This window comes from Strongylocentrotus purpuratus, unplaced genomic scaffold (genome assembly GCF_000002235.5).
Source record: "Strongylocentrotus purpuratus isolate Spur 01 unplaced genomic scaffold, Spur_5.0 spur5_scaffold_16, whole genome shotgun sequence".
Taxonomy (NCBI): domain Eukaryota; kingdom Metazoa; phylum Echinodermata; class Echinoidea; order Camarodonta; family Strongylocentrotidae; genus Strongylocentrotus; species Strongylocentrotus purpuratus.
This window is the reverse complement of record NW_022145601.1, coordinates 15,294,187-15,320,772: the sequence shown is the minus strand read 5'-3', so window position 1 is coordinate 15,320,772 and position 26,586 is coordinate 15,294,187. Positions and strand designations below refer to the sequence as shown.

Here is a 26,586-nt window from a genome sequence, read left to right as displayed (position 1 = left end):
CATCTTCAGACCATGATGATGATGATGATGGTCACATTGATGATGATGATGATAATGATGATATTGATGATGATGATGACGATGATGAGTATGAACATGATCCTGACATCTGATTGAAAAATGAGGAAATATTTAGATAGCAAATAGTCTCAGCTACAACATACTAAAATTTGGGAGAAAACTGTTGAATAATAACCGAGATACTGGTCAAAACACATTGTCATGCAGATGCATGTTTTGAAAAAAGTAACCTCCCATAGACATAACACGCAAATATGACAAATTATGCATTGTCGCCTTTAATCGAATATTTTACTATGATGACGTCATCTAAATGTTAAATAAATGAAATATTTCTGATAGAGAATTATCTCAGCTACAACATATCAAAATCTGGGAGAAAATCGATTACCGAGAAGTGAGATAATCTCAATTAAACAAAGACAAAAATGACGTCATCAACAAAATACATTTGTTTGAGTTTAGATGCCAATATGATGACTTTATTTCACTTTGTACGAGTCAGGGTGGTATGAAATCATATCTCCAACTCATGCTTTCTCTAACCATGATATAAAAATTGGGGGTCAATGGACTATCTGAAGAGCTATTTCGATTTTTAAAATGGCATGTTTTTGATCAAATTTGCACTATATTGCCCATAGCAGTACGCGCGGATTTTGAACTTTGACGCACGCTCACGGCCTTATGAAATATGAAGAGTGACTGAAATTAATGTAAATTGTCAATTACGTTAAGAGGAATCCAAATCATGTAAACAATTTGAATTTGACCTTTTCCGCGCGTTATGAGCGCGCGCAACGCGCGCGGTGACACTTACGGACGGAAAATTTTGAAATGCTTAAAATGACCTGATTCGTACTCTCGTTTAATAGTTAAGTGATTTTGAGCATTTTAAAATTTTGACGCGCGCGTACGTGCGCGTAATGACCTTTATGTAACCTTTGATGACATGCCTTGTTGACCCTTGACCTGAGGTATATGTGATATGAATATGAATGACCTTTGCTTATGCATCATGAAGATATGATGGATAACGTGATTTCACAAAATGGCGCCTGGATGACGTCACGATGACCTGATGACCTTGAAAAGGTTACTGTCACGTCTCATGACAATGACCTATGACTGTGTCGAAATTGAAAGAAATTAACACAACCGATCTTGAATTAACCGATAAACAAAAAACGGGAAGAAATAAAAATAAATAATAATAATAATAATAAATAAAGAAAGAAAATTCTGACGAAAACAATAGGTGGTCTGTTGACAACAGACCACCTAAAAAGAATGTGTGATTGTTATGTCTGTACGGCAAATGTCTTTTCCCCCATTTATTTCATGAAAAAATGAAGAATCTCCCGATATGATCACTGAAATTTACATGTATAACTCTCTTACGTTTAATCGGATACTGCTTTAACTCTCACTAATTTTTTTCTCTTGTTTTTCTACTTTTATTAACACCAGTTAACTTTCAGAGTAGATTTAAGTTGAAAAAACATGAAAATCCACAGCCTTGACCAAGACAAGTCATTGAATTATGGAAAATATTTTGTATTAATTTTGTTTGTTTGTTTTTTTCTGGTTTAGGAAAGTCAGAAGGAGAGGGATGAACTTGAGAAAATCAAAGAAGAATTTCTTGAGGCACAGGTAATGCTCGCATCAAGTTTGAGTTCTCTGTTGTTTAACTTTAAAACATGTCATGCTTCTTTCAAACTTAATGTATCAGTTGTATGGCTGATTTCATGAGTGGTGTGATAAAATCAGCAATGTTTCACAATCCTATATATCATATTTTCATATTTTATATTCATTATCATTCATTTTGTATGGTATAGTTTATGTAAAAGTCAAATTTTTCATGATTTTAACAGAAAAATATTTACTCTGTATTGATGTTTGTATATGCTAATTTGTTATTATCAACAAAATATAATGGTTGAATGAAGGCCTATGTTGAATACTTTTAGACGTAAGCTTTGATATATCGCATTCTCTCAAAAAACATTACAAAACTTAGTATGAGTATGAATAGTCTAGTTGTTAACTTTATATATTCACACTAATATCATGTGGTCTTTGTCAATACAGCTAAGATACCAGAGAGAGATTGACAGACTAGACAAGGAGAATAAGAGACTGAAGAAATCCTTGCTAAGCAAAGGAGATAAGAATGCTTTCGGGAGGAAAGATAAGGTAAGTCATTGAATGGATAGACACATGAATGCAAAGACCAATATAAGAATATATATGAGAAAAAAAATATGTGGAGAATTCCACATACTTAGGTTGGATAAAAAATCTGAAGTGCACCAATCTCCAAAAAAATATTTTGTTCTGTATGTTAGTAGTTCCATGTCGTAACACTTAACATTACTTCTTTAAAGCCCCACTGCACTACTTATAGCTACTTGCACCCTCTATATAGCTAACAATGCCTAATAGGTGACCATTGGTCCCCCATGGTCCCCTTTTTCTTATGTTCATTGAGAGCTGATTGGATGAGATAACCACCTGTCAGTGACCATGCAGGGAGGTCTAATCCCTCCTGGCCAAAAAAAGTGCAGAGGGGCTTTAAAGGGATTTTGGAAATTTGAATACACTCTGAATTAACATAAAAGCGACATGTGAGTAGACTACTAATTGCACCCATACACGCTCGCTTCACTAGGGCTCGAATGGAACCAAAGTCTGTCTTGCGTCCATGTGAGCATTTTTATGTTTTACTTTAATTTCTTCGTATTTGTAATCTGTTAGACCATTGAATGCCAGATTATTTTTTTTTAAGGTTGATTTTATTCATACTAGTTGTACACAAATCATTTTTTTAGGTGATTTGGTACACTGCAATGCAATTTACCAGAGCGATCCTTGATGAAAATTTGAATGAAGACAAATTAATCTGATAAATCCTAAAGAAATAGATAACCTGATTACTGAACCTTCAACTTTTTGAACCTCTTTGCCATTAGATCATTTATCTATCTTATAAATGTGTGATATTAAAGTGATTTCTATGATTGATTTGTTTGCAGAAATCACTGATTGACATGTACTCTGAGGTGCTGGACGAGCTCTCTGACTTTGATACCACCTACAAGATGCAGGATCATCTACCAAGGGTATAGAAACATGATGATGGTGGTGATGGTGGTGGTGGTGGTGGTGGTGGTGATGGTGGTAGTGGTGGTGGTAGTGGTGGTGGTGGTGATAATGATGATGGTAGTGATGGTGTTGATGATGGTGATGATGATGGTGATGGTGACGGTGATAGTGGTGGTGGTGATGATGATGGTGATGGTGATGATGGTGATGATGGTGATGATGATGGTGATGGTGATGATGGTGATGATGATGATGATGGTGGTGTTGATGGTGATGGTGATGGTGGTGGGGTTGATGATGGTGATGGTGGTGGTGTTGATGATGGTGATGATGGTGATGGTGATAATGATGGTGGTGGTGGTGGTGGTGATGGTGATGGTGGTGATGGTGATGATGGTGGTGATAATGATGATGACGATGATGGTGATGATGGTGATGATAATGATGGTTATGGTGATGATAATGATTGTGATGGTGATGATGATGATGATGGTGATGATGATGATGATGATGATGATGGTGATGGTGATGATGATGATGATGATGATGACGATAGACTGTCAAGGAAGTATAAAGGAAAAATGATAAAAAGACAACTTTCCTTTCCATGTAATGAAATCGGGTTATCTGTCATGCTATTGGTTACTTTATGGAATATTCATATATATTTATTATGTCTTTATTTATCCTTTCATAACAAATATCTTCCACGTTTTGCAGGTGGTAGTTGTAGGAGACCAGAGTGCAGGTAAAACCAGCGTTCTAGAGATGATTGCCCAGGCCAGAATATTCCCCAGGTAAGAAGAAGGCTTGAACTTATTATGAAGTTGTGCATTCAAGTTTTTTCATTAGAGGTTTGATCCTGTCTTACATACTGTCTTTCCATGGTGTTAATGGCATAAAAACAACCTTTTGCTGTTTAAATAGATACTAGTCATCTATTCCTTTAATTGGTGTACACATACCTTCGTACATGTACATATACATATTTGATTATCAGTTATGTTATTGCAGTTGTTTTCCCGCATATTACTCTTATATGAAATCCAGACATACAGTTTTCATCTTTATTTGTAATTATTATTATTATTAGTAGTAGTAGTAGTAGTTGTGTTGTGTTGTGGTCTAGTGGATAAGTCACCCGACTGCAGATCACAAGGTTCGGGGTTCAAGTCGTGCTGCGGCACTAATGTCCTTTGGCAAGACGTTGATCTACTTTCTCCACCCAGGTGTAAATTGGTATCTGATATGCTTGAGCGCTAGTTACTTTGTCAGCTCGGCTATGTCAGAGCCTGACGGATACTGGTGTTATATAAATAACCATATTATTTATTATTATTATAACTATTATTCTAATTTGTTATTATTATTATTATCATTGTTATCACTATTATCATTATATATATACCATTTGTGATGTTTTGTAACCAGGGGAGCAGGTCAGATGATGACCAGAGCACCTGTGAAGGTGACCTTGAGTGAAGGTCCTAATCACATAGCACAGTTCAAGGACAGTGGCAAGGAGTTTGACCTAACCAAGGAATCAGAGGTATGTATATCACCATTATATCATTACTTTTAGATGCATTATGTTCTCGGGTTGGCCATCTATCCATCCCGCTTTCTAATTAAAGTGACTCAGTAACATTGCCTCACATTCTGAAACAAAATCCTGGATTAAGCTCATGTTGCAATCATAAATATAAAGCTTTAGGTCAGTCAGGAATCCAATGACTTTTACAAGCCGATCGCCTGTCTCATTATCAAGAAAGATATGATTGGAAATCGAAATTTCATTTCTCATTTTCCATCAGTATATTGGGGAAAATGGGTATGGTAAAGCCGGTCACTCAGAGATTTTTACTTTTTTGAGGCACTTCATTATCATCTTGAAGTGCAATTTTTTGAGGGCTTCAATATTACACCATATCACAGACACTGATAACACGTAGGGCCATGCATCTCAACAATGCCTTTAATGCAATATCTACAATGATCCAGTGCGATGCTTTGTCCCATTCCCATCTGTCCTTGCGGCAAATGTTGATACTGAACCACATCACTCTGGCAGTTATGGATGATATGAAATACAGTTAAACCTGTCTATAAAGGCCACTCAAGGGAAACAGAAATGTGGCCAAATAGTTGGCCTTTCCAAACAGGTTCTACAACACACGTTTGTTATGAAAGGGAGACAAAATGCATAGCCATAATGGACAATGGCCTTTATAGGGAGATGGCCACTAGACAGGTTTGACTGTATACAATAAAATCATGACTCTAATTGGTTTTTGTCTCTTGCAGTTGAAAGCACTAAGACAGGAGATAGAAGCCAGGATGAAAGGAAGTGTCAAGGAGGGGCAGACCATTAGTCCTGAGGTAAGTCAACATTTTCATTTATTTCGGGTTATTGAAAGAAAATGTTGTGTTGCTGAAATCTTCACAAACATTCCACGTTTGCTAAATTTTTAGGCTGTAAAATAGTTGAATCTCAACAAAGTATTGTACAATTTGGACAAAATTATTCCAATAAAACAGTTGTGATCATTTTCATTCATTTTGGGTGATGGAAAGAAAATCCTTAACATCGCCCTGTCATGTTCATACCCTACCCTACTAAGGGATTGCAGTCTAGCAATAAATAGTTAAGTAATATTGACTGCCTTCTGGGCAATACGACATATATCGCCCGAACCGAAGGTGAGGGTGATATATGACAAGTCGTATTGCCCTGAATTAGGCAGTCAATATTACTATTATTAACCACATCAGACATCTAGAGCAAACAAGAAACTCTTACTATCTTATACTCTTAAATTATGTAGGCTACACAGGGTTTCCTAGCATTAGAAGTTGCAAAAACATTGTCAAACCAGCACTGTTCATCCAGTGTTTGACAGATTTTCGATACACTGCAAACAGTTTGCCTAGGGTGTGATTATTACGTCACAATAGAGTTCGCGCAAAGTGCGCATTTTCTTATACACGATGTGCGATGTAAATTACAACTGGCACTTTATTATTGCTCACTAGTTTAACACGCATTTTGCCATTGACTTTTCAGAGCGGGCTAAAATATTTGTCCATTGACTTACTGTATAACCTATATTGCCCGCCAAATTACACACAAATCCCATTGACTGTTCTGAGCGGGCTAAAATATTTGCGCATTGGTTTACTGTATAACCTATATTGCCCGCCAAATTACACACAAAATCCCATTGACTTTTCTGAGCGGACTAACTTATTGTAATTTTGTTGACTTATCCATCAAACCTTGAGGGCAATAACATTTAAAAATTGCCCTGCTCAGATGTCTGATACGGTTAATAGTGATCTTTATCTTCATTCAGTGTTTGAAAGATTGGAAATTTAGTGACAATATGAACATTCATGAACAGTGATCACATTCACTGTATGTCACTTGAGGATATGATATTACTCAATCATGAGTCAATGCATAATTTTATTCACATTTATCTGGTAATAGCAAGCACTGTTGCTAACTAAGCTTGCAGCTTATCAGGCAAAGGCTTATTGAAATTTTTTTAATGATTGTGAAGTTGTAACTAATTTTCAAATGTTGCCTTGTGTTTTGATTATTTTCCAGGTTATATCACTGAGTGTACGAGGCCCAGGGATACAGAGGATGGTTCTTGTTGATCTACCAGGGATGATCAGTGTGAGTATGAAAGGTCCTGGTTATGGAGCCTTGTTGTATAACCACAGTTTCTAGTAGGTCAATATTTTTATGCCTCCGTTACAAAGTAGCTGGAGGCATTATGTTTTCGGGTTGTCCGTACAGACGTACGTACATCTGTACGTCCCGTTCTCGTGATCGCGTTATCTCAAGAACCAACTGATGGTTTCCTACCAAACTTTGGTCATGTATGTAACTTGCAGAGTCAATGAATTGAGTAGATTTTGGGGTCACGAGGTCAAAGGTCACAGGGCTCATTATGTATGCTAAAATAGCTCGTGATTGCCTGATCTCAAGAACTGATGGATGGATTCCTGGTAAAACAAAGTACCAAAATTTATAATGATGGGCTCTTAACTTTGCTAGATATTGAAAAGCAGTTGTGTGATAACTCCAAATAATGATGACGACCCACATGTATTGTCCATGTATATCTAAATTTTTGCATGCAAAAAGCAAAACAAATGATTATATGAATGCTTCATTTTACAAGTGTTTTCCCCCTATTTTGTACAGACTGTAACTACAGGCATGGCAGCAGACACCAAGACCTCTATTCAGAAGATGATCAACGGTTACATGGGCAACCCGAATGCTATCATACTCTGTATACAAGGTCAGTTCTACTGTTTTCCCCTCTTGCGTTTAGCAAAAGCTTTCATGGAATTCTGTACTCCAAGGTATTAGTGTTAAAGGAATTGGGTATCTTTGCCCCAGATTCTAAAAAAAATCCTGGATTTAGCTCATGCTGCAATCATAATTATAATCTTTAGGTCAGTCAGGAATCCCATGGCGTTTAGAAGCCGATCGCCTGTCTGATTATCAAGATATTTATGATTAGAATTCTACACTACAGTATTTTGGGGAAAATGAGTATGGTAAAACCAGTCACTCAAAGGATTTTTACTTCTTTGAGACACTTCATGATTATTTTGGAGCGCTATTTTTTTTAGGGCTTCAATATTAAACTATATCACAGACAATGATAGGACCATGCATCTCAGATTTGTGAAACTGGAAACATTTTTAAATGATGCCTTTAAGACTTGCATGGAATTCTGTACTCCAAGGTATTAGTGTTTCAACTGCTTCGTTACGTGTACTTCTAAATTTGAAATTGATTTTGAAAGGTTAAACAAATATTGACATGGTATTATCTATTTTTGTTCAGATGGTGCCATCGATGCTGAGCGTAGTATAGTGACTGATCTCGTCAATGAGATAGATCCAACAGGAAAGAGGACCATCTTTGTGCTGACTAAAGTAGACCTGGCAGAGAAGAACCATCTCAACCCAAACAGGGTGAGTTGTAAAGGCTTGCTCACATTTTAATTATGATAATAATGTTAATATACAGTCAAACCTGTCTACAGCAACCGCCCAAAGGGAAACATAAAAAAGTGGTCTTTGTAGACAGGTGTTCTTTGTAGACAGGTTCCTTTAGTACATTTTCAAGGGAAACAAAAAATGTGCTTGTTGTAGAAAGGTGGTCTTTGTAGACAGGTGGTCACTAAAGCAGGTTTGACTGTATCTTGTTAACCCAAGGTAGCCCCATCAGTATTAAAGGTAGGTTAAAAAATATGAGTTGTAAGCAGCCCTGCACATCAACAGGATCAACATATATTTGGATGTCACCCAACCTTTACTATTTTCTTTGAGAGACCTGCAATCATATTATTAATTTGGCTTCTATATTATTGACAATGATATTGATTTTATCTGACTGATGAGAAACCATGTGTATGCTAGTAAGTAAGCAACCAGAGGACTGACGGCTTTAAGTCCTCTCTGATGGACCTAGTAATGAGGAATCCACTTGAAATCAAATGCCCAGTGTGCACTTTTGATACAAAAAAGAAGAAGAGAGAGAGATCGCATAAAAGCATCTGCATCATAATCAAAGGACCAGAAGTAAGTTAGAAAATTCAAAAATGATAGAACAATTAAACAGATATATGTTTTAAGAATTTTTTTTAACAATTGATTTAATATTAAGCACAAACCATCACAGCACCCTTTCACTTTGTCTTTGCATCTTAGTTTCCATGTTGTTTTGCAGGAAATATGAGCAAAATATTCTTATTATTCTTAATACATTTATTTTCTCCTAAATTTTGCAGATAAGGCAAATCCTTGATGGCCGTCTCTTTCCTATGAAGGCTTTGGGGTATTTTGCAGTTGTCACAGGAAAAGGTATTTTTGATACGTCTGTTCCTGAACGGCCTTGTTCCTAGAGAATAGAAAATGATCATGAACAAGCTTAAAATTGTATGAGAAGAATTGTTATTTTACAGGAAAGTAATACAAACCTTGATAATCATTTCATGTCAAACGATAGTAGAAGTAACATATTTTTGGTAAAATAGTTGCTTGGTGTACATGTACTTCATGTTGACCCCATTAAATTGTTTTAAAGGTACTATGTCCCTTTTGCAGCCAACCTCAAATTCTGTAGAACTTTGCAGGAATTATGAATATGTCGTGTATGTCCTGTCTGTGAAATTTAAACGTTAGCAGTGTCCTCATATTCAAATTATGCAAGGAAACCCGTTTACTTGCTAGACTTCACTGTCAGACACTATTGAGTGACTGACTGGCCTTTTTTCTTCTTTGGTAAAAACATACATGAAAAGAGTTGCAAAGGGTACATGAGCATTTGTCTACATCAATAACCCACTTCCTGTGATGGCCAAGATTAAACTGATTGAATCTTTGCGCAGCATAAAAGGTATGACCATTCGGTACAATCGTCTAAAAATCAAGACTATTACTTTTGGGCTCTATAGCCCTAAAGTCGATTTGACGACTAATAGTCGATATTTTCCCACTTGAAGACATTTTCAAGCCCCACCTTTTTTAGGGAAGTTCTAAATTAGTATTATCTTTCAAATGCAGTTGGAATTTAACTTTTTCATTTTTTTGGCCTGCAAATGGGACATAGTACCTTTAATTTGATGATGGATGACTCTGATCATTCTCAGGGTTATTCATTTTATGACAATACACTTGATGGTTGACTGAAATAAACGAGAATGAGAAGAAGAATGAAAAGAACTACAGCTTAAAAACAGATTGATACAGGTTTCACATTGTAAATGAGGATAGTTTGCAAACACCTATCCTTGGCCCTGTTTCATAAAACTTGTTATCAATAACAAGATACAATAATTGTTATAAGCTACTGAAATCCTTACACTTGATTGGCTATGAGCAGATTTGTCATAGATCTGTCACACTTGTTATTGATAATAAGTTTTATGAAACAGGGTCCTGTATACCAGTGTTCAGGGAGGCATTTCACAAAGCCTTTTTTCAATGACATATGACAAAATTCAGTGATAAATCTGCTGATAACCAATCAGAAGCAAGGATTTCAGTAGCTTATAACAAAAACTGTCATCTGTCACAGATGACAAGTTTTGTGAAACGCCCCCCCCCCCCAGGATTTGTTTGTCACAGGGACGGGATGGAGGATCTTCAAGCCTAACTGGGGATAGAACAAGTTATTATAGATAATGTTTCTACTTATGTTTGAGCAGCATGTTTAATTATTTTCCAATCTACAGTTCCCTCTGAATTAAATTGCATTCTTGAATAATTCATTTCTTGTAAAGGTGGACATTTTAGTCACTTGTGTTGTTTCTTTCTTCCATTTTAGGCAATACAAGTGACAGTATAGACAGCATTAAGCAATATGAGGAGCAGTTCTTCAGACATTCAGCATTATTCAAGTAAGAGTCTCTATTCACTTTATTGAAATACATTGATTTTTTGTTTGAAAAAAAAGAAGAAAAGAAAGGGAAACAAAATACAGAGCATAGGTTTTCACAGATAGATAGATACCCTGGTATGTTGTTTTTGTTTTGCATTTCCTTTCTCTCCTTACGCCACATTGAGACATGTTTGCGATATAGATCTGCCATAGTTAAGAAATATATATATAAATTTAACAGAAAAATAGCATTTCGGAGCTCATTGCATACTTTGTGGATTAATTGCTTCAATTATTGTCGCAATCCATGTAGATCAATTTTTGTTTAAAGAAATTAAAATAGAATGCAATAACTTTAGAAAGTCAATGGAAAGTCATGGAATTTGGTTCTCAATTTTTATTTTGATGATGGAATTTTTTTCCTTCCATACAGGGGTAGTATAGAAACATATTTGCAATAATTATATTAAGGATCGATGCATGTAATTTAAAAAAAAGTTATCTTGATTTTTTTAGTACAGAGCAAATCGGAGGGGGAGCTTGAAAGATACGTCACAGAGTTGCCAATTTGTGTTTGATTGATCGCAACTGTTCCTCTCATTTTTTCTGCCTCTATTAAAACCAACTTAATATCAGGGTGGACTTCCCCTTTAAAGTTAAATGATTTTCCTATTGTGTTTGTAGGTCAGGTGTCTTTAAGCCATCTCAACTGAATACCCAGAACCTTAGCTTTGCTGTCTCGGATTGCTTCTGGAAGATGGTTAGAGAGTCGGTGGAACAACAGGCAGATGTCTATAGAGGTATGGTCAGCCCTTCCATAACCTCTTAAAGCCGCACTGCACTACTTAAAGCTACTTGCGCCCTCTATATAGCAAACAATGCCTAAACGGTGACCATTGTTCCCTCATGGTCCCCTTTTTCTTATGTTAATTGAGAGCTGATTTGATGAGATAACCACGTGTCAGTGACCATGCAGGGAGGTCTATCCTTCCTGGCCAAACTAGTGCAGATAGGCTTTAAGTCTTAGCTTGCTTTAATGAATTCATTGATCTCCACTTTGTTTATACAGTGAAACCTGTCTATAAAGACAAAAAAGTTGTCTTTATAGGCAGGTGGTCCCTTTTCGTACATGATTCAATGAGAAACCATGTTCAAGGGAAACAAAAAATGTAGTCTCTGTAGACATTTTGGGTTGAAATGCACTATATAATATACAATTATTATTATTATTATTCTATATTTGGATATTGGACCCTTCATTTCCAGGAATGTTTCATTGACTACCTAGCTATTGTATTCCTCCATACATCCTAAATACAAACCATCTTTCTTTCTAACATGTTAGTTACCAACATAGTGAACATTTGAATTTCAAACCCTTCTGCAGTTAAATTAACAGTTTAATACAAATGTACATGTATGCTCCTTCATTGTTTCCTCAAAGTTATTTGAACTAAAATGCATAGGTAATAAATTCATAGATTCTCATTCCACAAATTTTTACAGTTTTTTTCAAAGGTCTTTGCTTATGTGAATGTTCCATTTAACTAACTGAGATGTTGATGTTTGACTGCTCATGTTGATTGTGTTTCCAGCTTCCAGATACAACTTGGAGACAGAGTGGAAGAACACGTTCCCTAGGTTACGAGAATTGGACAGGGTAAGTTTTATTCTGATCTCATGCAAATATCAGGATCAAAGATTAGGTCTATAATTTAAAATAAGAAAAAATACAAATTAGCAGCAACATGCTTTACTTAAAGGTAAAGACCAGTATTGGAAACGCCCCAATTTCAAAAAATGAAATGGAAGCTCTCATTACCAATCATGTGAAAGAATATGTTTTGACTAATACATGATGATAACAAATTTGCTGGGAAACCGCCTACTAATTCATATATTTGGTAAATTTGTTTCTCTTGTGGTCTGTGAGAGATATAGGGTAGTCCCATATACATCTTTCTGTGTATAGTGCTTGTAACTTTACGAAGAATGGACCAAATTTCTTATCATTTTGATGATTCCAGAACCTTGCAGATGCTACATGATCAACCTTTTCTGATCGATTCCACAACCTTTCTTTCACAATGCAATCGCATGACCATAACTGGTCTTTACCTTTAAAGATTATTTGTGTACTGAGTATAAGTCACTATTTTGAAGATTTTACAAAGCAGGGCTCTATTTCATAAAACTTGTTATCAATAACAAGACACAGTATTTTTTATAAGCAACTGAAATCAGTGCATTTGACTGGCTGAGAGCAAATTTTTGATAGAATTTCATCATTTTTTTAATTGATGTGAAGTATTATGAAACAGGGCCCAGGTTTTGGAAAGAACAGACCATACATATCCAAAGAGGTTGCTGTAAAACCAGAAAATATCGTAAACCATTAATGACAGTAATTTTCTGCTATTTTCGCCAATTGCAGAATTCCATAAGTTTCATAAGTTGTTCAATTTCTGTCAAATTTTCACCAACATCTGATTTTCTGTGTGCTTGCACTCAAGTGAATTTTGTTCTTTGCTAAAAAGGTTGCATTTCAATTCATACAAATAATTAACAAGTCTTTTTTTTAATTGTTTTTTTATTTGTCTCTGCAGGACGAGCTCTTTGAGAGAGCAAAGAGCGAGATGTTGGATGAAGTCATGAGTCTGAACGAGATCAAGCCCAAACAATGGTCAGTAGAAATATTACCAAGCTGTGGTCAATACTAATAATACTAAGCCTAAGTAGTGGGCGGTAGAAATATTACTAGGCAGTGGTCAGAAATATTACAAAGCAGTGGTCAGTAAAAATATTACTAACCATTGGTCAGTAGAAATATTACTAAGCAGTGGTCAGTAGAATTATTATTAAGCTTAAACAGTGGTCAGAAATATTACATAGTAGTGGTCAGTAGAATTATCACTGAGCAGTGGTCAGTAGCAATATTACTAAGCAGTGATCAGTAGAAATATTACTAAGCATTGGTCAGGAGAAATATTACTAAGCGTTGAACAGTAGAAATATTACTAAGCAATGGTCAGTAGAAAAATTACTTATCAGTGGTCAGTAGATATAAATATTAAGCAGTGGTCAGTAGGATTATTATTAGGCTTAAGCAGTGGTCAGAAATATTACTAAGCTTTGTTCAGTGCAAAATAGTAATTAGTAGTGGTCATTAATAATATTTGGTTAGTTGCAATATGACTAAGCATTGGTTAGTATACATATTACTAAGCAGTGGTCAGAAATATTGCTAAGCTTTGGTCAGTGCAAAATAGTAATTAGTAGTGGTCATTAATAATATTTGGTTAGTTGCAATATTACTAAGCATTGGTTAGTATAAATATTACTAAGGAGTGGTCAGAAATGTTACAAAGTATTGGTCAGTATAAATATTACTAAGCATTGGTCAGTAGAAAAAATTACTGAGCAGTGGTCAGTAGAAATATTGGTAAGCATTGGTCAGAAATATAACAGAGTAGTGGTCAGTAGAAATATTACTAAGCATTGGTCAGTAGAAATATTACTAAGCACTTGTCAGTAGAAAAATTACTTAGCAGTGGTCAGTAGATATAAGTATTATTAAGCAGTGGTCAGTAAAATTATTATTAAGCTTAAGCAGTGGTCAGAAATATTACTAAGCTTTGGTCAGTGCAAATATTACTAAGCAGTGGTCAGTCAAATGTTACTAAGCATTGGTCAAGGGAAATATTACAAGTATTGGTCAGTAAAAATGTTACTAAGCAGTGGTCTGTAGAAATATTACAAAGCAGTGGTCAGTAGAAATATTACTAAGCATTGGTCAGTAAAAATATGACTAAGCATTGGTCTGTAGAAATACGACTGAGCATTGGTCAGCAGAACAATTATTTAGTATAATATGTCAGTAGACATATTACTAAGCTTCTGTCAGTTCAAATACTCATATGCAGTGGTCATTACTAATCTGTGGTTATTATAAATATTACTTAGCATTGGTCAGTAGAAACATTGCTAAGCATTGGTCAGTAGAAATATTATTAAGCAGTGGTCAGAAATACTACTAAGCTTACGGAGTCATCATTAAATACATTTTTGTTTACATTTTGTTATGATTTTGTCAACTTTATAAACTTTTGAAATTTTATAGATACACTCAAGTCAAGTGAAAATTTGTTTCAATAATTCAGGTACATAAAGCAATCCAATGTTATTTTTTTGACATTTGACCTTTGACCTACAGGGAAGAGACACTATCGAAGCTTCTATGGGAAGGTGTATCTAGTCACGTCTTTGAAGGAATCTACCTCCCAGCCTCTCAAACATTAGATGCAGGGTGAGTTCCTGGCCTGTTGAAGCATTTTTCTAGATATTTTTATATGAATTCTCCACCTTTAATCTCAACTTAAAGTCATTGTGTAACAATGGTAAATCAGAGATGCATGGCCCTACATGTAATCAGTGTTTGTGGTATGGTGTAATATTGAAGCCCTAAAAAATTGCGCTTTAAAATGATCATGAAGTGCCTCCAAAAGGTAAAAATCTTTGAGTGACCGGTTTTACCTTACTCATTTTCCCCAATATACTGTAGTGTTAGAAAAACCTTTAGGAAAACAAATTCTGACATCTCTAATTCAAATCATACGTATCTTGATAATCAGAGTGACAGACAGGCGATTGGCTTGTAAAAGTCATGGGATACATGTATAACCTAAAGGTTTATAATTATGATTGCAGCATGAGCTGATGCATTATGGAGAGCCATTTGTAGCCTAAAAATAAAATATATTCAAAAACAAAAATTCTAGTATTTTAAACTTTTCATAAATTCCACATCAAGTACATGAAATCTCCTTGATAAAAGAAAATATGAATGATTAGAATCAACATTTTACTGCCTTTAAAAAAAAACTTTTACAAAATATTTTCAAAGATGCTTACAGCTTTCCATAACTGTAAAGTCCAACTTAGAGATAAGTTCAATGTAACATCTTTGTGAAACACCCCCCTGAACCCACAAACCTGATCAACCATATGATGAAATTATTCATCTTTTCTCGTAGAACGGACAAGCAAATCACATATACCCATAATACTTATATGTTACACTTGCATGTAGCTTTTGGAAACTCAAAATATATTTCTGTGTCCTGAAATAATGAGTATTTTCACCATATTCGCTCCTGAATTTGAAAAATTATAAAAATATGTGATGAAATTGATGTATCGTATTTCAGAGCTTTTAACACCATCATTGACATCAAACTCAAGGAATGGGCTGAGAAGGTGCTGCCAAAGACGAGTATTGAGGTATGTACATAAATCTTTTCTACCAGGTATGATACTCAACATAATGTATCAGGGCAAATCCAATCAATACAGTCCTATACGTTACCCATCACATGTAAGATTTGGGAGTGTCTAACAATTGTATTGAGTAGATAGCCGAAGTAGGGCTTTGAGTTTGATCAGACTGAAATCAAATAAAGTTTTTACTTTAGAAGTGAATTCATGTTCAAAGTTTCATACTTGGTTGTTGATGTATGCGACACCAAACGACCATTAATTAATATATCTATGTAGCTATACTGTTGCGCTAAGCAATCTGGAGGTGTCATGGTATAGTGGTTCATTCACCTGAATCTCAATCCAAGGGTTAAGGGTTCGAATCCCAGCCCGACACTACTGTCCCGTTGCAAAACAGTAATCCGCATTTGCCAGTCTTTACCCAGGTAGTTGGGTACCTGGCAATTTGTGGGGGTAATAGTGATTGCAGGTCCCGAACAGCATTAAAGGTAAAGACCAGTTATGGTCATGCGATTGCATTGTGAAAGAAACGTTGTGGAATCGATCAGAAAAGGTTGATCATCTAGCATCTAGCATCTGCAAGGTTCTGGAATCATCAAAATGATAAGAAATTTGGCCCATTCTTCGCAAAGTTACAAGCACTATACACAGAAAGATGTATATGGGACTACCCTACATCTCTCACAGACCATGAGAGAAACAAATTTACCAAATATATGAATTAGTAGGCGGTTTCCCGGCAAATTTGTTATCATCATGTATTAGTCAAAACATATTCTTTCACATGATTGGTAATGAGAGCTTCCATTTAATTTTTTGAAATTGGGGCGTTTCCAATACTGGTCTTTACCTTTAATACTAATGAGGCGTCCGTGGGTTGTTGAGGAATACATGTACTCTTAATTTGTTAAATAGAGTAACACCCCCCTGGATAAACAAAATCATTCTTGTTCTTATTGATATCTGATGTTGGGATTTATGTTGATAGGTTGGAAGGAATACACTTTTTGAGGAATACTCTAAACTTGTTGAGAAAAGTAAGAGTGATAATGATAACAGGGCCCTGTTGAAGAACAGCATTGATGCTGATGAGGCGTCCATGGGTAAACAAAACTATTATTATTGTTGATATCTGATATTGCCATTTATTTTGATAGGTTGGAAGCAACACACTTGTTGAGGAATACTCCAAGCTTGTTGAGAAGAATAACAGTGATAATGGTTACAGGGCCTTTACGAAGAAGCAGCATTGATGCTGATGAGGCCTCCTTGAGTAAACAAAATCAATATTATCAATATCTGATATTGCAATTTATTTTGATAGGTTGGAAGCAACACACTTGTTGAGGAATACTCTAAGCTTGTCGAGAAGAGTAAGAGTAAGAAGGATCACGACACCATCTTTGACGATCTCAAGACTGCTGTGAAGGTGGAGAGTATCAACAGACATCAATGGATGGAGAGAGCCGTGGAAAACTTGGTAAGAAAGCTCTACAAATTGGTGATCAAAAGTAGCAAAACATATTAGTCCAGTCACTCTATACCGGTAATAAGGAATGGTGATTACAAATAGGGATTTGGACAATGGTGATGAAGATTTGACGATTGTCATAACCTTGAAGGTGATGATGATGAAGCAGATTTTGTTGGTGATAATGGGGAGGGTCATTGTGGAGATGATGGGTGATGGAGATAATTAAATTTTAATGGTTTCTAGGGCAAATACCCTTTGACTTAAATCCCTGAACTACGACTGTATAACTACTTCCTTGACTAATACCCTCATTAAACAACTACTGCATCAAGCAATTATCCCTCTCCCCAAGATGACTTCCATAGAGTTGTAAAAGAGGTAATTTGGGTAATGATATTACATGTACATGTATTAGGAACTTGTTTGGGAGAGGGGGTAGTCTGGGCGATTGTCAGGATAGTAAATGTCTTCGCAAAATATGTCATTTGGGATATATCACTGTAGTTATATGTGTGGATTGGAGGAGAAATATTTATTTCCGGAATAATCATTCCAGGAAGGTAGTTGGTCATGAATTGTGTTTAAAAGTTTAGTTGTAGGGGGGGGGGGGGGATGTAGGCTCTGGTAGACACATCCGGATTCTATAAAACAGTGTTTTAGTGATAGTGGTTTGCTGAGAATGAAGACCAAGACACTGCTGATATGTAAGCGAGGTTTGCGGTTACGCCACATATTCTTTTGACAGGGTTAGGTGGCCCTGAGAATGAGTGTGTATGGTTGGATAGGTACAACCTATTAAAACGTTACGATAGAGCTTTAGTGGGCCCTTCTCAGGACCAACTAACCCTGTTGAAAGAATATGTGGTGTAACCACAAGAGTCACTCGAATCTCTCCTCACTATGGCAGCCTTAAAAGATAGCACTGCTGATAGTTACAATGCAATAATGATGATATTCTCTTCCCTGTTGTTGATGGCATGCTTGAGACTTTAGTTTTCTTTTTCAGAATTCAGAGACTGATTCTTTTTTTCTTTTTCTTCTTTCTGAACTCAGAAAGTGATTCAGTTCAATGCCCTTGAGGATAGATCTGTTCCTGATAGGAGGCAGTGGGACCAAGCTATCTCATTCATGGAGACCATGATCAAGCAGAGACTCTCAGCAAGTATGACATCTATCATTCAACTTTTAATTCTTTTAAAGATAAACTTGAGTTCTGGTTAAAAAAAAGAAAATGAATTCTCACAGAATCAAACAAAACTTACACTGAATGTTCAAGTTTACAAATAAATGTCATGTGCCAAATAATTTTGGAAGAAAATGTATACTGACTGAGTAATGAGCATATAAAGATAAGGAAATCAAGGTAAGCTAGCCCCGAAACCATTTGTGTAGTCCCATATCCATCTTTCTGTGTACAGTGCTTTTTACTTTACCAAGACTGGGCTAAATTTATTATGATTTTGATGACTCCAGAACCTTGCAGTGCACACCAATACTTAATGCTACATGATCAACGTTTTCTGATTCATTCCACACCTTTTCTTTCACAATACAATCGCATTACCAGAACTCAACTTTATCTTTAATATTTAACATTCTAAAGAAACTAAATTTTTTCTCTTGAGTTTTCTCTATCACGTTTAAGCCTGATTGCATTTATATTAATAAGCCACCCAAAAGAAGTAGCATTTACACTGCAAGCATAATTCATCAATTTTTCTCTCATTCTGGGGGGTGTTTCACAAAACTTGTCCTCAGTGACAAATGACAGTTTTTGTTATAAGCTACTGAAATCCTTGCTTCTGATTGGTTGTCAACAGATTTGTCACTGATTTTTTCATTTGTCATTGAAAAAAGGCTTTGTGAAACGGGTCCCTGGTGTTTCGTCAGAAGTTGCTAAGCAACTAGGGCCTTTGTTTAATTCTTTTAATTCTCTAAATATTTAACATTCTCAAGAAACATAAATTTTGACAAATCGATTTATGACATACTTAAAATATTACAAAATTTGGTAAGGATATGAATTATTTAGTTGTAAACTGTATTATTTGTCGCCCTCATGTGTTATGAATGCATATTATGATTCTCATTTTAGCTGATAAAGAAATACAGAAGCTGATAGGACCAGGCTCGACAGAGAGATGGGTCTACTGGAAGAGAATTAGTCAGGACGAGGTAAGTGAGATGGATTATAAGATGATAACGTGGATCTTAATCAAATGATTGGTTGAGAGCGTACACATGACCAGGCATTTATTTTGCCTAACACGTAATATTGATAATGACCGGTCATTATCAAATGCTAATGACCAGTCATTAGTAAAATCTTGTTATAAAACATCATTTTATAAAACAAATAAAACACAAACTTATCAAACAAATAATACACATCATTTTGTTTGGGCATTGGTGCTATAAGTGCTGTGGTAAAACTAATCCTTATATCAAAAGTAATTGTAATTAGAAGATTAAAATCAAAGGGATTCAATGGGCTTGTCCCCTACCATATCATCTTGCTTTCCATAACTGTTTGGACTGATTTTTCAGCATGTATTTTCAGAAGTCAAGTAGGATTTTACCAGATAACTTCACATGGACCCCTGCCTCCCTCAACGGAACAAAAAGTCATGTCATTATTATTTTTCATATACACATGGGTGTAGCCAACAATTCAGAAATGTATCAGAATTCTTAGTTTGTAAAATGTAATTTTGCAATGGTAAGAAGCTTCTGAGCCCAGTTTCATGAAACCGGTTATCAATAACAAGTTACAATAACTGTTATAAGCTACTGAAATTGTGGCATCTGATTGGTAGAGAGCTAATTGGTCTTATTATTGAAGCACTTGTTATTGATAACAAGTTTTATGAAACAGGGTCCTGTTTTGAATTTCGTTGATTGTTATTTTGTCTTCTTTCTCTACAGACTAACAGGAGACTAGCAAAGGAAGAACTAGAAAAACTACTACAAGCTGCAGGGGTAAGAAATAGTCGACACACCTTTATTCATTAGAATGATTAAGGAGTAATGCAAGAAAAAAGGATACTGACAGGAAAAATTGAGGTAACGATTTCAAATGGAGACAGAGCATCAAATTATATATTTCAACTAATATGCTGTACTTGATTTAAGCAGGAAATGAAATATTTTTGTATTCCGATATGGCTAGATCTTCCATGAGTTCAAACATTCTAAGACGGCCTGCAGTTACCATTCAAAATGATTTTATATGGGTGTCACAGAGAGAAGTAGGCTTAGAAGAGTCACCCATTGTGCTTGTTATCAATAACAAGTTACAATAACTGTTATAAGTTACCGAAATCATGGCATTTGATTGGCTGAGAGCAAATTTGGCATAGAAATTTTGCATTCGTTATTGATAACACGTTTTATGGAACAAGTCCCATGTTTCATGCCATTCATTATTCCAAGTGAAGTGACATATTTTGTTCATACTTGTTGTTTCACAGAATCATATACCAGAGTTGACTGAGGATGAGCAAACCACTGTCAAGAAGAATCTACAGACGAAAGGAGTAGACGTAGATAACCATCTAGTAAGTTCTATCATCTCAAAATAGTCTTTCAGAGCAGGGGAAAAATTAATATTTATTTTTCGGGGGCTACCTTTCAAGCTTGCCTGCATGAAATTAACACTCTAAAATTTGTTTTGCATTGAACTCTATGCAAATTTGCAAGGGCTCTTTTCTGATTTCTGGGTGCTCTTTCGGGCATTTCAGGGGCTATTTCGCCCCGAGCCCCTGTGTATTCTTTTCACTGTTTCAGAGAATGGGGAGTTCTTCTTCTTCTTCTTTTTCTTATTATTCTTCCTCTTATTATTCTTCCTCTTATTTTTCTTGCTCCTCCTCCTCGTCTTCTTTTTCTTTGCGTGTCGACAACTCGACATACTTGTTCGTCCTTGTGGAGACAGGGGCGAGGGTTTTGTGATCATGAACTGAAAATGATCTATGTTTGATATATTTTAACATTTTGGATTTAAAATTGAATTGATATTGCAGAAGAGTTGCATATTGGACACTGATAGCCATAATTTTTCTGTGAGTGGGTGAGTGGGCGCATTTTAGGGGCCAACTAACCCTGTTGAAAGAAAATATGTGGTGTGCCCTAACTGCAAACCTCGGTCAAATCTGTTCTCCCCATGGAAGCCTTCAAAGATTACAATGGTCATGATCATTTGTCCTATCTTTGACCACTCAGATTCAGGAGACGTGGTACCCTCTATTCAGGAAACATTTCATGCACCGATCCCTCCATCTTGCCAACAATTGTCGGAAGGGATTCTATCACTATCAACAAGGACTCAATGATTCAGGGGTAAGTCACTGATCAAGGAGAATAAAATCATCATTGTCGTCATATATGATGATGTGTATTATAATATTTATAGTATTTATTTGGACATACCATCATACAAGAATGTTTTTGAAAGACCCTTAACGGGAAAGTCCACCCTGAAATTAAGTTAATTTTAATAGGAGTAGAAAAATGAGAGAAACAAGTCAGTGAAAGTTTGAGCAAATTCCGATTAAAAATAAGGAAGTTAGGATTTTTTAAGTTGTGATCAATCAAACACAAATTGGCAACTCTATGACGTATCATGCGAGCTCAACTTCCATTTGCTCAGTACTAAAAAAGTCTAAAAATTTCATTTTCCCTCAAGAAAAATTTCAACCATACATGCACCCTAAATATAATAATTGCAAATATGTTTCTATACTCCCCCTGCAAGGAACAAATATATATTCAGTCATCAATAACGAAGAAAACATGATTTTATGGAATATTATGCACAAAGCAAATGAAGGAGAGCTCGTATGATAAGTCACAGAGTTGCCAATTTGTATTTGATTGATCACAACTTCAATAATTCATAACTTTCTTATTTTCATTCAGAATTTGCTCAAACTTTCACTCACCTGATTTTCTTATTATTCTGCCTCTATCGAAACAAACTTATTTTGGGGGTGGACTTTCCCTTTAAGAGAGCAAGCAAGCACATATTACTTTTTCAAAATTTAGGAAAGTTTCACAGGAGGGTCATCCTTTTTTTTCTTTTGAGGTACCGTAAATCTCTGTGTACAAGATGCACTTATTTCCGCCAGAAAAATTTGAAAGTCGGGGGTGCATCTTATAGACAGGTAAGGATATTTTGAGCCTTCAAAATGCTACATTTTAGTGGTTTTCGACCATCTCTGTGTCTCAACATAGATACATAATGTGTATAAAGAATATGCATTATGAAAATGGCGTAGTCTTATGTGATCTTCATTATGTTTTTTTTTTTATTTCATCATTTTTCAGATTGAATGCCATGATATTGTACTGTTCTGGAGGATGCAGCGGATGTTGGAGCTGACGAGTAACGTCTTGAGACAACAGATCATGAACACAGAAGGTGGGTCCGATTCTCTTTCATCTGACTAGGTTCAAAGGTTTACTGCCCATTTAGTCTAATTTCTAGTTGGTCTAATCCCCAGTTTGTCTACTATCCATATGGTCTAATAATCATTTGATGATAATTTCACTCCGTGAGTCTAATTCGAAGAGACTCATTGAGAGTCCGCTTCGCCCATGTGCACTCATTAACGCTTAGTCGCCATTTTGAAAAAGTTTTCCGGTGAATTACTTCAATAAACTGTAAACTTATTATGTTTGTTTCCTTTGGGAACATATTTAGAGCTTTTTGGTCCTTTTTTGAGAAATTATCTACACTTTCGTCATGGCCTCGAAACCCGCAGAGTTAGCCGGCAGAGCCATGGACCCTGACCCGGAACGTCTTCCCTCTACTCCCTCATGAAATTAAACTCAAACTTCAAATTTATCGTTTGAGCTTTCAATTATTATTTATGATTACATGATTATTAGACCATATGGAGAGTAGAACAAAATGGGCATTAGAGAAACTGTTAATTAGATAGACTGAAAATTTGATTAAATGGGCAATACACTTATAGGAGATTAGACCAAATGGCTATTAGCCTAAATGGTAATTAGACCAAATGAGAAGTAGACGAAATGATTATTAGACTGTGGATGGTAGACGGGCTGGGTGTAGACCATATGGGAATAGATTATTTGAGTAGTAAACGACCAGGTTGCAGACCAGAACAGCAATTCACCGATTCCAAGTTTGGAAGAAACCACAGAAAGGTCATTCCACGGGGCTGGGGCACTTTGCATGACATACCGGAAGTGAGAAACTATGTCCCCCATCAACAATAACAATGTTTACTCAAATTTATATTAGGGTGAAATAGCACAGCCAAATACGTTCAGAAGTACTCTAGCTTCATGGTAATTCAATATTATAGACCCAAAGTACTATCTTTTAGTAATAAAATATTTTGTCTTCATGTTCACCATATTAGAAAGTAGATTGAGCATAGCGTTAATATCTGTCATGATGTGATGTTCATGGTGCTTCCACAGTATTACCCTAGTAAGATATGAGCCGCTAAAGTAAATGATGCTCAAACATATCAGGTACCCATCTACACCTGGGTGGAGAGTGGCAAATGTACATTAAAGCGGGACTGCACTACTTGTAGCTACTCACGCCATCTATATACATGTAGCAAACAATGCCAAATCGGTGGCTGTTGGTCCCCCATGTCCTCTTTTTCTTGAGCTTATTTGATGAGATAACCACCTGTCATTGACCACGCAGGGAGGTCTAATTCCATTTGGCCAAACTAGTGCAGACAGGTTTTAAAGTGTTGGCAAGGGACGTTAGTGCCAAGCTGGGACTTATACTCTCAGCCTCATGATTGAAAGTTAAGTGAATGAACATCTATACCACCACACCTCTCCATATTAAAGTGAATAATCATTTTTGTTGACAATACTATAGTATTGCCCTTTGTGACCGACCCCAAAATCTTGAAATTTAAGGTCAGCTTTTAATTTTTTTGATTTTTTTGATTTTTTTTGTTGATTTTTTTGATTTTTTTTTTTTTTTTTTAAGAGGAAAAAATTATTAACGCATTCAAAACTGAAAAATATCAGCTCCAAGAGGGAGAAGAAGAAGGAAAAAAAAAGTTTTAAAAAAAAACGCTTTCTTTTGGCACCTAAAGGGCAATACAACATCTTTTTTTTAGGCCTACCGGTAAGCAGATAATTACTGATTTTTATTATTTTTGTTTACGATAATGTAGCAAGGAGACTGAGCAAAGAAGTAAAGGAAGTCTTGGACGACTTTGGAGATGATAGGTCAACAAAGGTCAAACTACTAACTGGCAGGAGAGTGGATCTAGCTGAAGAACTGAGTGAGTTTCATTCTCTGTATCTTTCATTCATTTCATTCATTTGTCCGAGGTACATTTGACATCAACAATTATTATTATTATTATGAATGTGGCATCATCTGTGTCAAGAAGTGAAAATAGCGAAGTGTAACTATAACACTATAACCTGCTGGTCTCTCATCCTGATGTTGCAGGGCTCTGGTCTTATAAACAATTTCGATTAATCACAACTTTTAACATATGAGATTGGAGACTGTAAACTTGCGATTGATTGGAGGACATGCGATTGATTGGAGGACTTGCGATTGACTTGTATCAAGTGCCACTATTTATAAGACGGGGCCCTGGTTTGGATGTGCAAGTGTACCACAGCGTTGTAGTGCCTTGATGCTCGGTCTTGGCATTAAGGCGCCTCAAGTCTATTTCTTCCATGCAGTGGCCTTAGTCTTGGCCTTAGTCTTGGCATTGGCCTTGCTAGTCAATGTCTTGGCCTTGAGGGTTTGGGCTTTGACTACAACACTGGGATACCTTGCCCCCAAGGTTTCGGCTCACTCTTTTTTAAAGAGTGCAGTAGGTTCTCATCCAGCTAACAATAGAAGTTGCAAACTGATTCAACCAAGGACGCAGGTTCGAATCTGAGTCACGTCTTTCGTATGGTGATGTTAAAGGTCGGTCCCCAGGCATAAATAGTCATACCTGATTGATAAACGTCTGTACAAACCCAATTACACATACACACACACAGTCACTGTGCATAGGTTGTGATATAATGATGAAATAACTATCATGAACATGTATCCAGCAGTCATCTCGATGGGTGTTACAGTATGTACAATTGACCTGTACTTGCCCATGCGCAATGCATTGACTACCATCTCATCAAGTACTTTGATTGTATACAGCTTCAAAATATGACCCAATCAACTTTGGTTTGTGAGGAATATATCAATCATGTATTTTACTTGAAAGGCATCATCCAGTGGATAAAACTCTTCTTGGATGGTTTTTTATCTTCTTCTTCCATTTTGAGTACAGACCTCTTTACAGAGAATTATCGTACTATACATGTGAGTATAGAAGGTATGATGAATCACAGAATAGAATTGTATTCGTTTGTGCACAAGTACTAATATTTTCATTCACTCCTGATGATGGACACTTGATTCTCAGTCCTTTTCAGGACTTCTCAATCAACACGAAAAGAATACAAACAGTCCTACTGTACTGCAAATATACTCTCTAAGTTATCCTCTCGCCATGCAAACCTGTAGTTCCAAATAAAAATACTTCAAATTTCATATTGTTTTTAACATCTCAGTATCATTATTGCTGTGATATGTTTGAAACAAAATGAAGGAACATGTTAAATATTTTGACAAAATTGTTACCGGTACTTTGAACTTTCTCTCCTCATTACAAACCTGAATATCACACTGCAACACAGACGAATATCACCCTTTTTTCGATGATAAATATTTATCTTGACTTTTTTTCTTCATTCATTTAATGCTTGTAATCATGACCCTTCAATCTTTCCAGCCTTGCTTATTGTTTAATTAGAGGATACTCTTGAATACATCTTCATTAATAGGTCATTTTTGCAAGACCAGTTCCATAACAAAACAAAAGAGTTTTTCTTCACCGCAGAGAATTCAGGGGAATTTTCCCACGCCATGGTGACTGGCTTTCCGAATCACCTCAAAAACCCAACATGATCCGCCTTGTATCTGGAAATTGATTCGACCTTCATGGCGTCTTCTCTCCTGTATTTGATGAAGCCATGGCAATTCAACAGCATTAGATCTACTCTATTAAGTTTCTTCTATTGTAATTTCTCCATAGCCGTGCACATTTAAGCCAGCTAAGTGGGGGAATAGAATGATTTTATTGTTGACCTCGCTGGCTCATGAGTCCATTGATTCGTAAGACTGTCTTTTCCGGTAATGAGGGAGGGTGGGGTAGGGGCCGGGAGGGGCGAAGGGGAGGGGGGGGGGGGTGAGGAACAGGGAGTGGAAGGAGGGAGAAGGGA

General features: G+C 36.0%; 1 protein-coding gene across 1 annotated transcript in view; it reads left to right on the top strand.

Annotated features, from left to right (window-relative positions):
* LOC579796 (dynamin-like 120 kDa protein, mitochondrial) overlaps nt 1-24,637 on the top strand; it is a 35,012-nt gene extending 10,375 nt beyond the window's left edge. Inside the window, exons 6-29 of the mRNA XM_030987420.1 lie at nt 1,615-1,674; nt 2,116-2,220; nt 3,060-3,146; nt 3,850-3,926; nt 4,561-4,678; nt 5,434-5,508; nt 6,740-6,811; nt 7,346-7,445; nt 8,001-8,131; nt 8,950-9,022; nt 10,488-10,560; nt 11,226-11,341; nt 12,137-12,201; nt 13,148-13,224; nt 14,755-14,847; nt 15,749-15,821; nt 17,143-17,298; nt 18,346-18,454; nt 19,388-19,467; nt 20,218-20,271; nt 20,763-20,849; nt 21,511-21,627; nt 22,615-22,708; nt 24,468-24,637. Of these exons, the coding sequence (XP_030843280.1) occupies nt 1,615-1,674; nt 2,116-2,220; nt 3,060-3,146; nt 3,850-3,926; nt 4,561-4,678; nt 5,434-5,508; nt 6,740-6,811; nt 7,346-7,445; nt 8,001-8,131; nt 8,950-9,022; nt 10,488-10,560; nt 11,226-11,341; nt 12,137-12,201; nt 13,148-13,224; nt 14,755-14,847; nt 15,749-15,821; nt 17,143-17,298; nt 18,346-18,454; nt 19,388-19,467; nt 20,218-20,271; nt 20,763-20,849; nt 21,511-21,627; nt 22,615-22,708; nt 24,468-24,637 (2,262 nt within the window). The remainder of the gene's footprint in view (nt 1-1,614; nt 1,675-2,115; nt 2,221-3,059; nt 3,147-3,849; nt 3,927-4,560; nt 4,679-5,433; nt 5,509-6,739; nt 6,812-7,345; nt 7,446-8,000; nt 8,132-8,949; nt 9,023-10,487; nt 10,561-11,225; nt 11,342-12,136; nt 12,202-13,147; nt 13,225-14,754; nt 14,848-15,748; nt 15,822-17,142; nt 17,299-18,345; nt 18,455-19,387; nt 19,468-20,217; nt 20,272-20,762; nt 20,850-21,510; nt 21,628-22,614; nt 22,709-24,467) is intronic.
* The last annotated feature ends 1,949 nt before the right edge of the window (nt 24,638-26,586 follow it).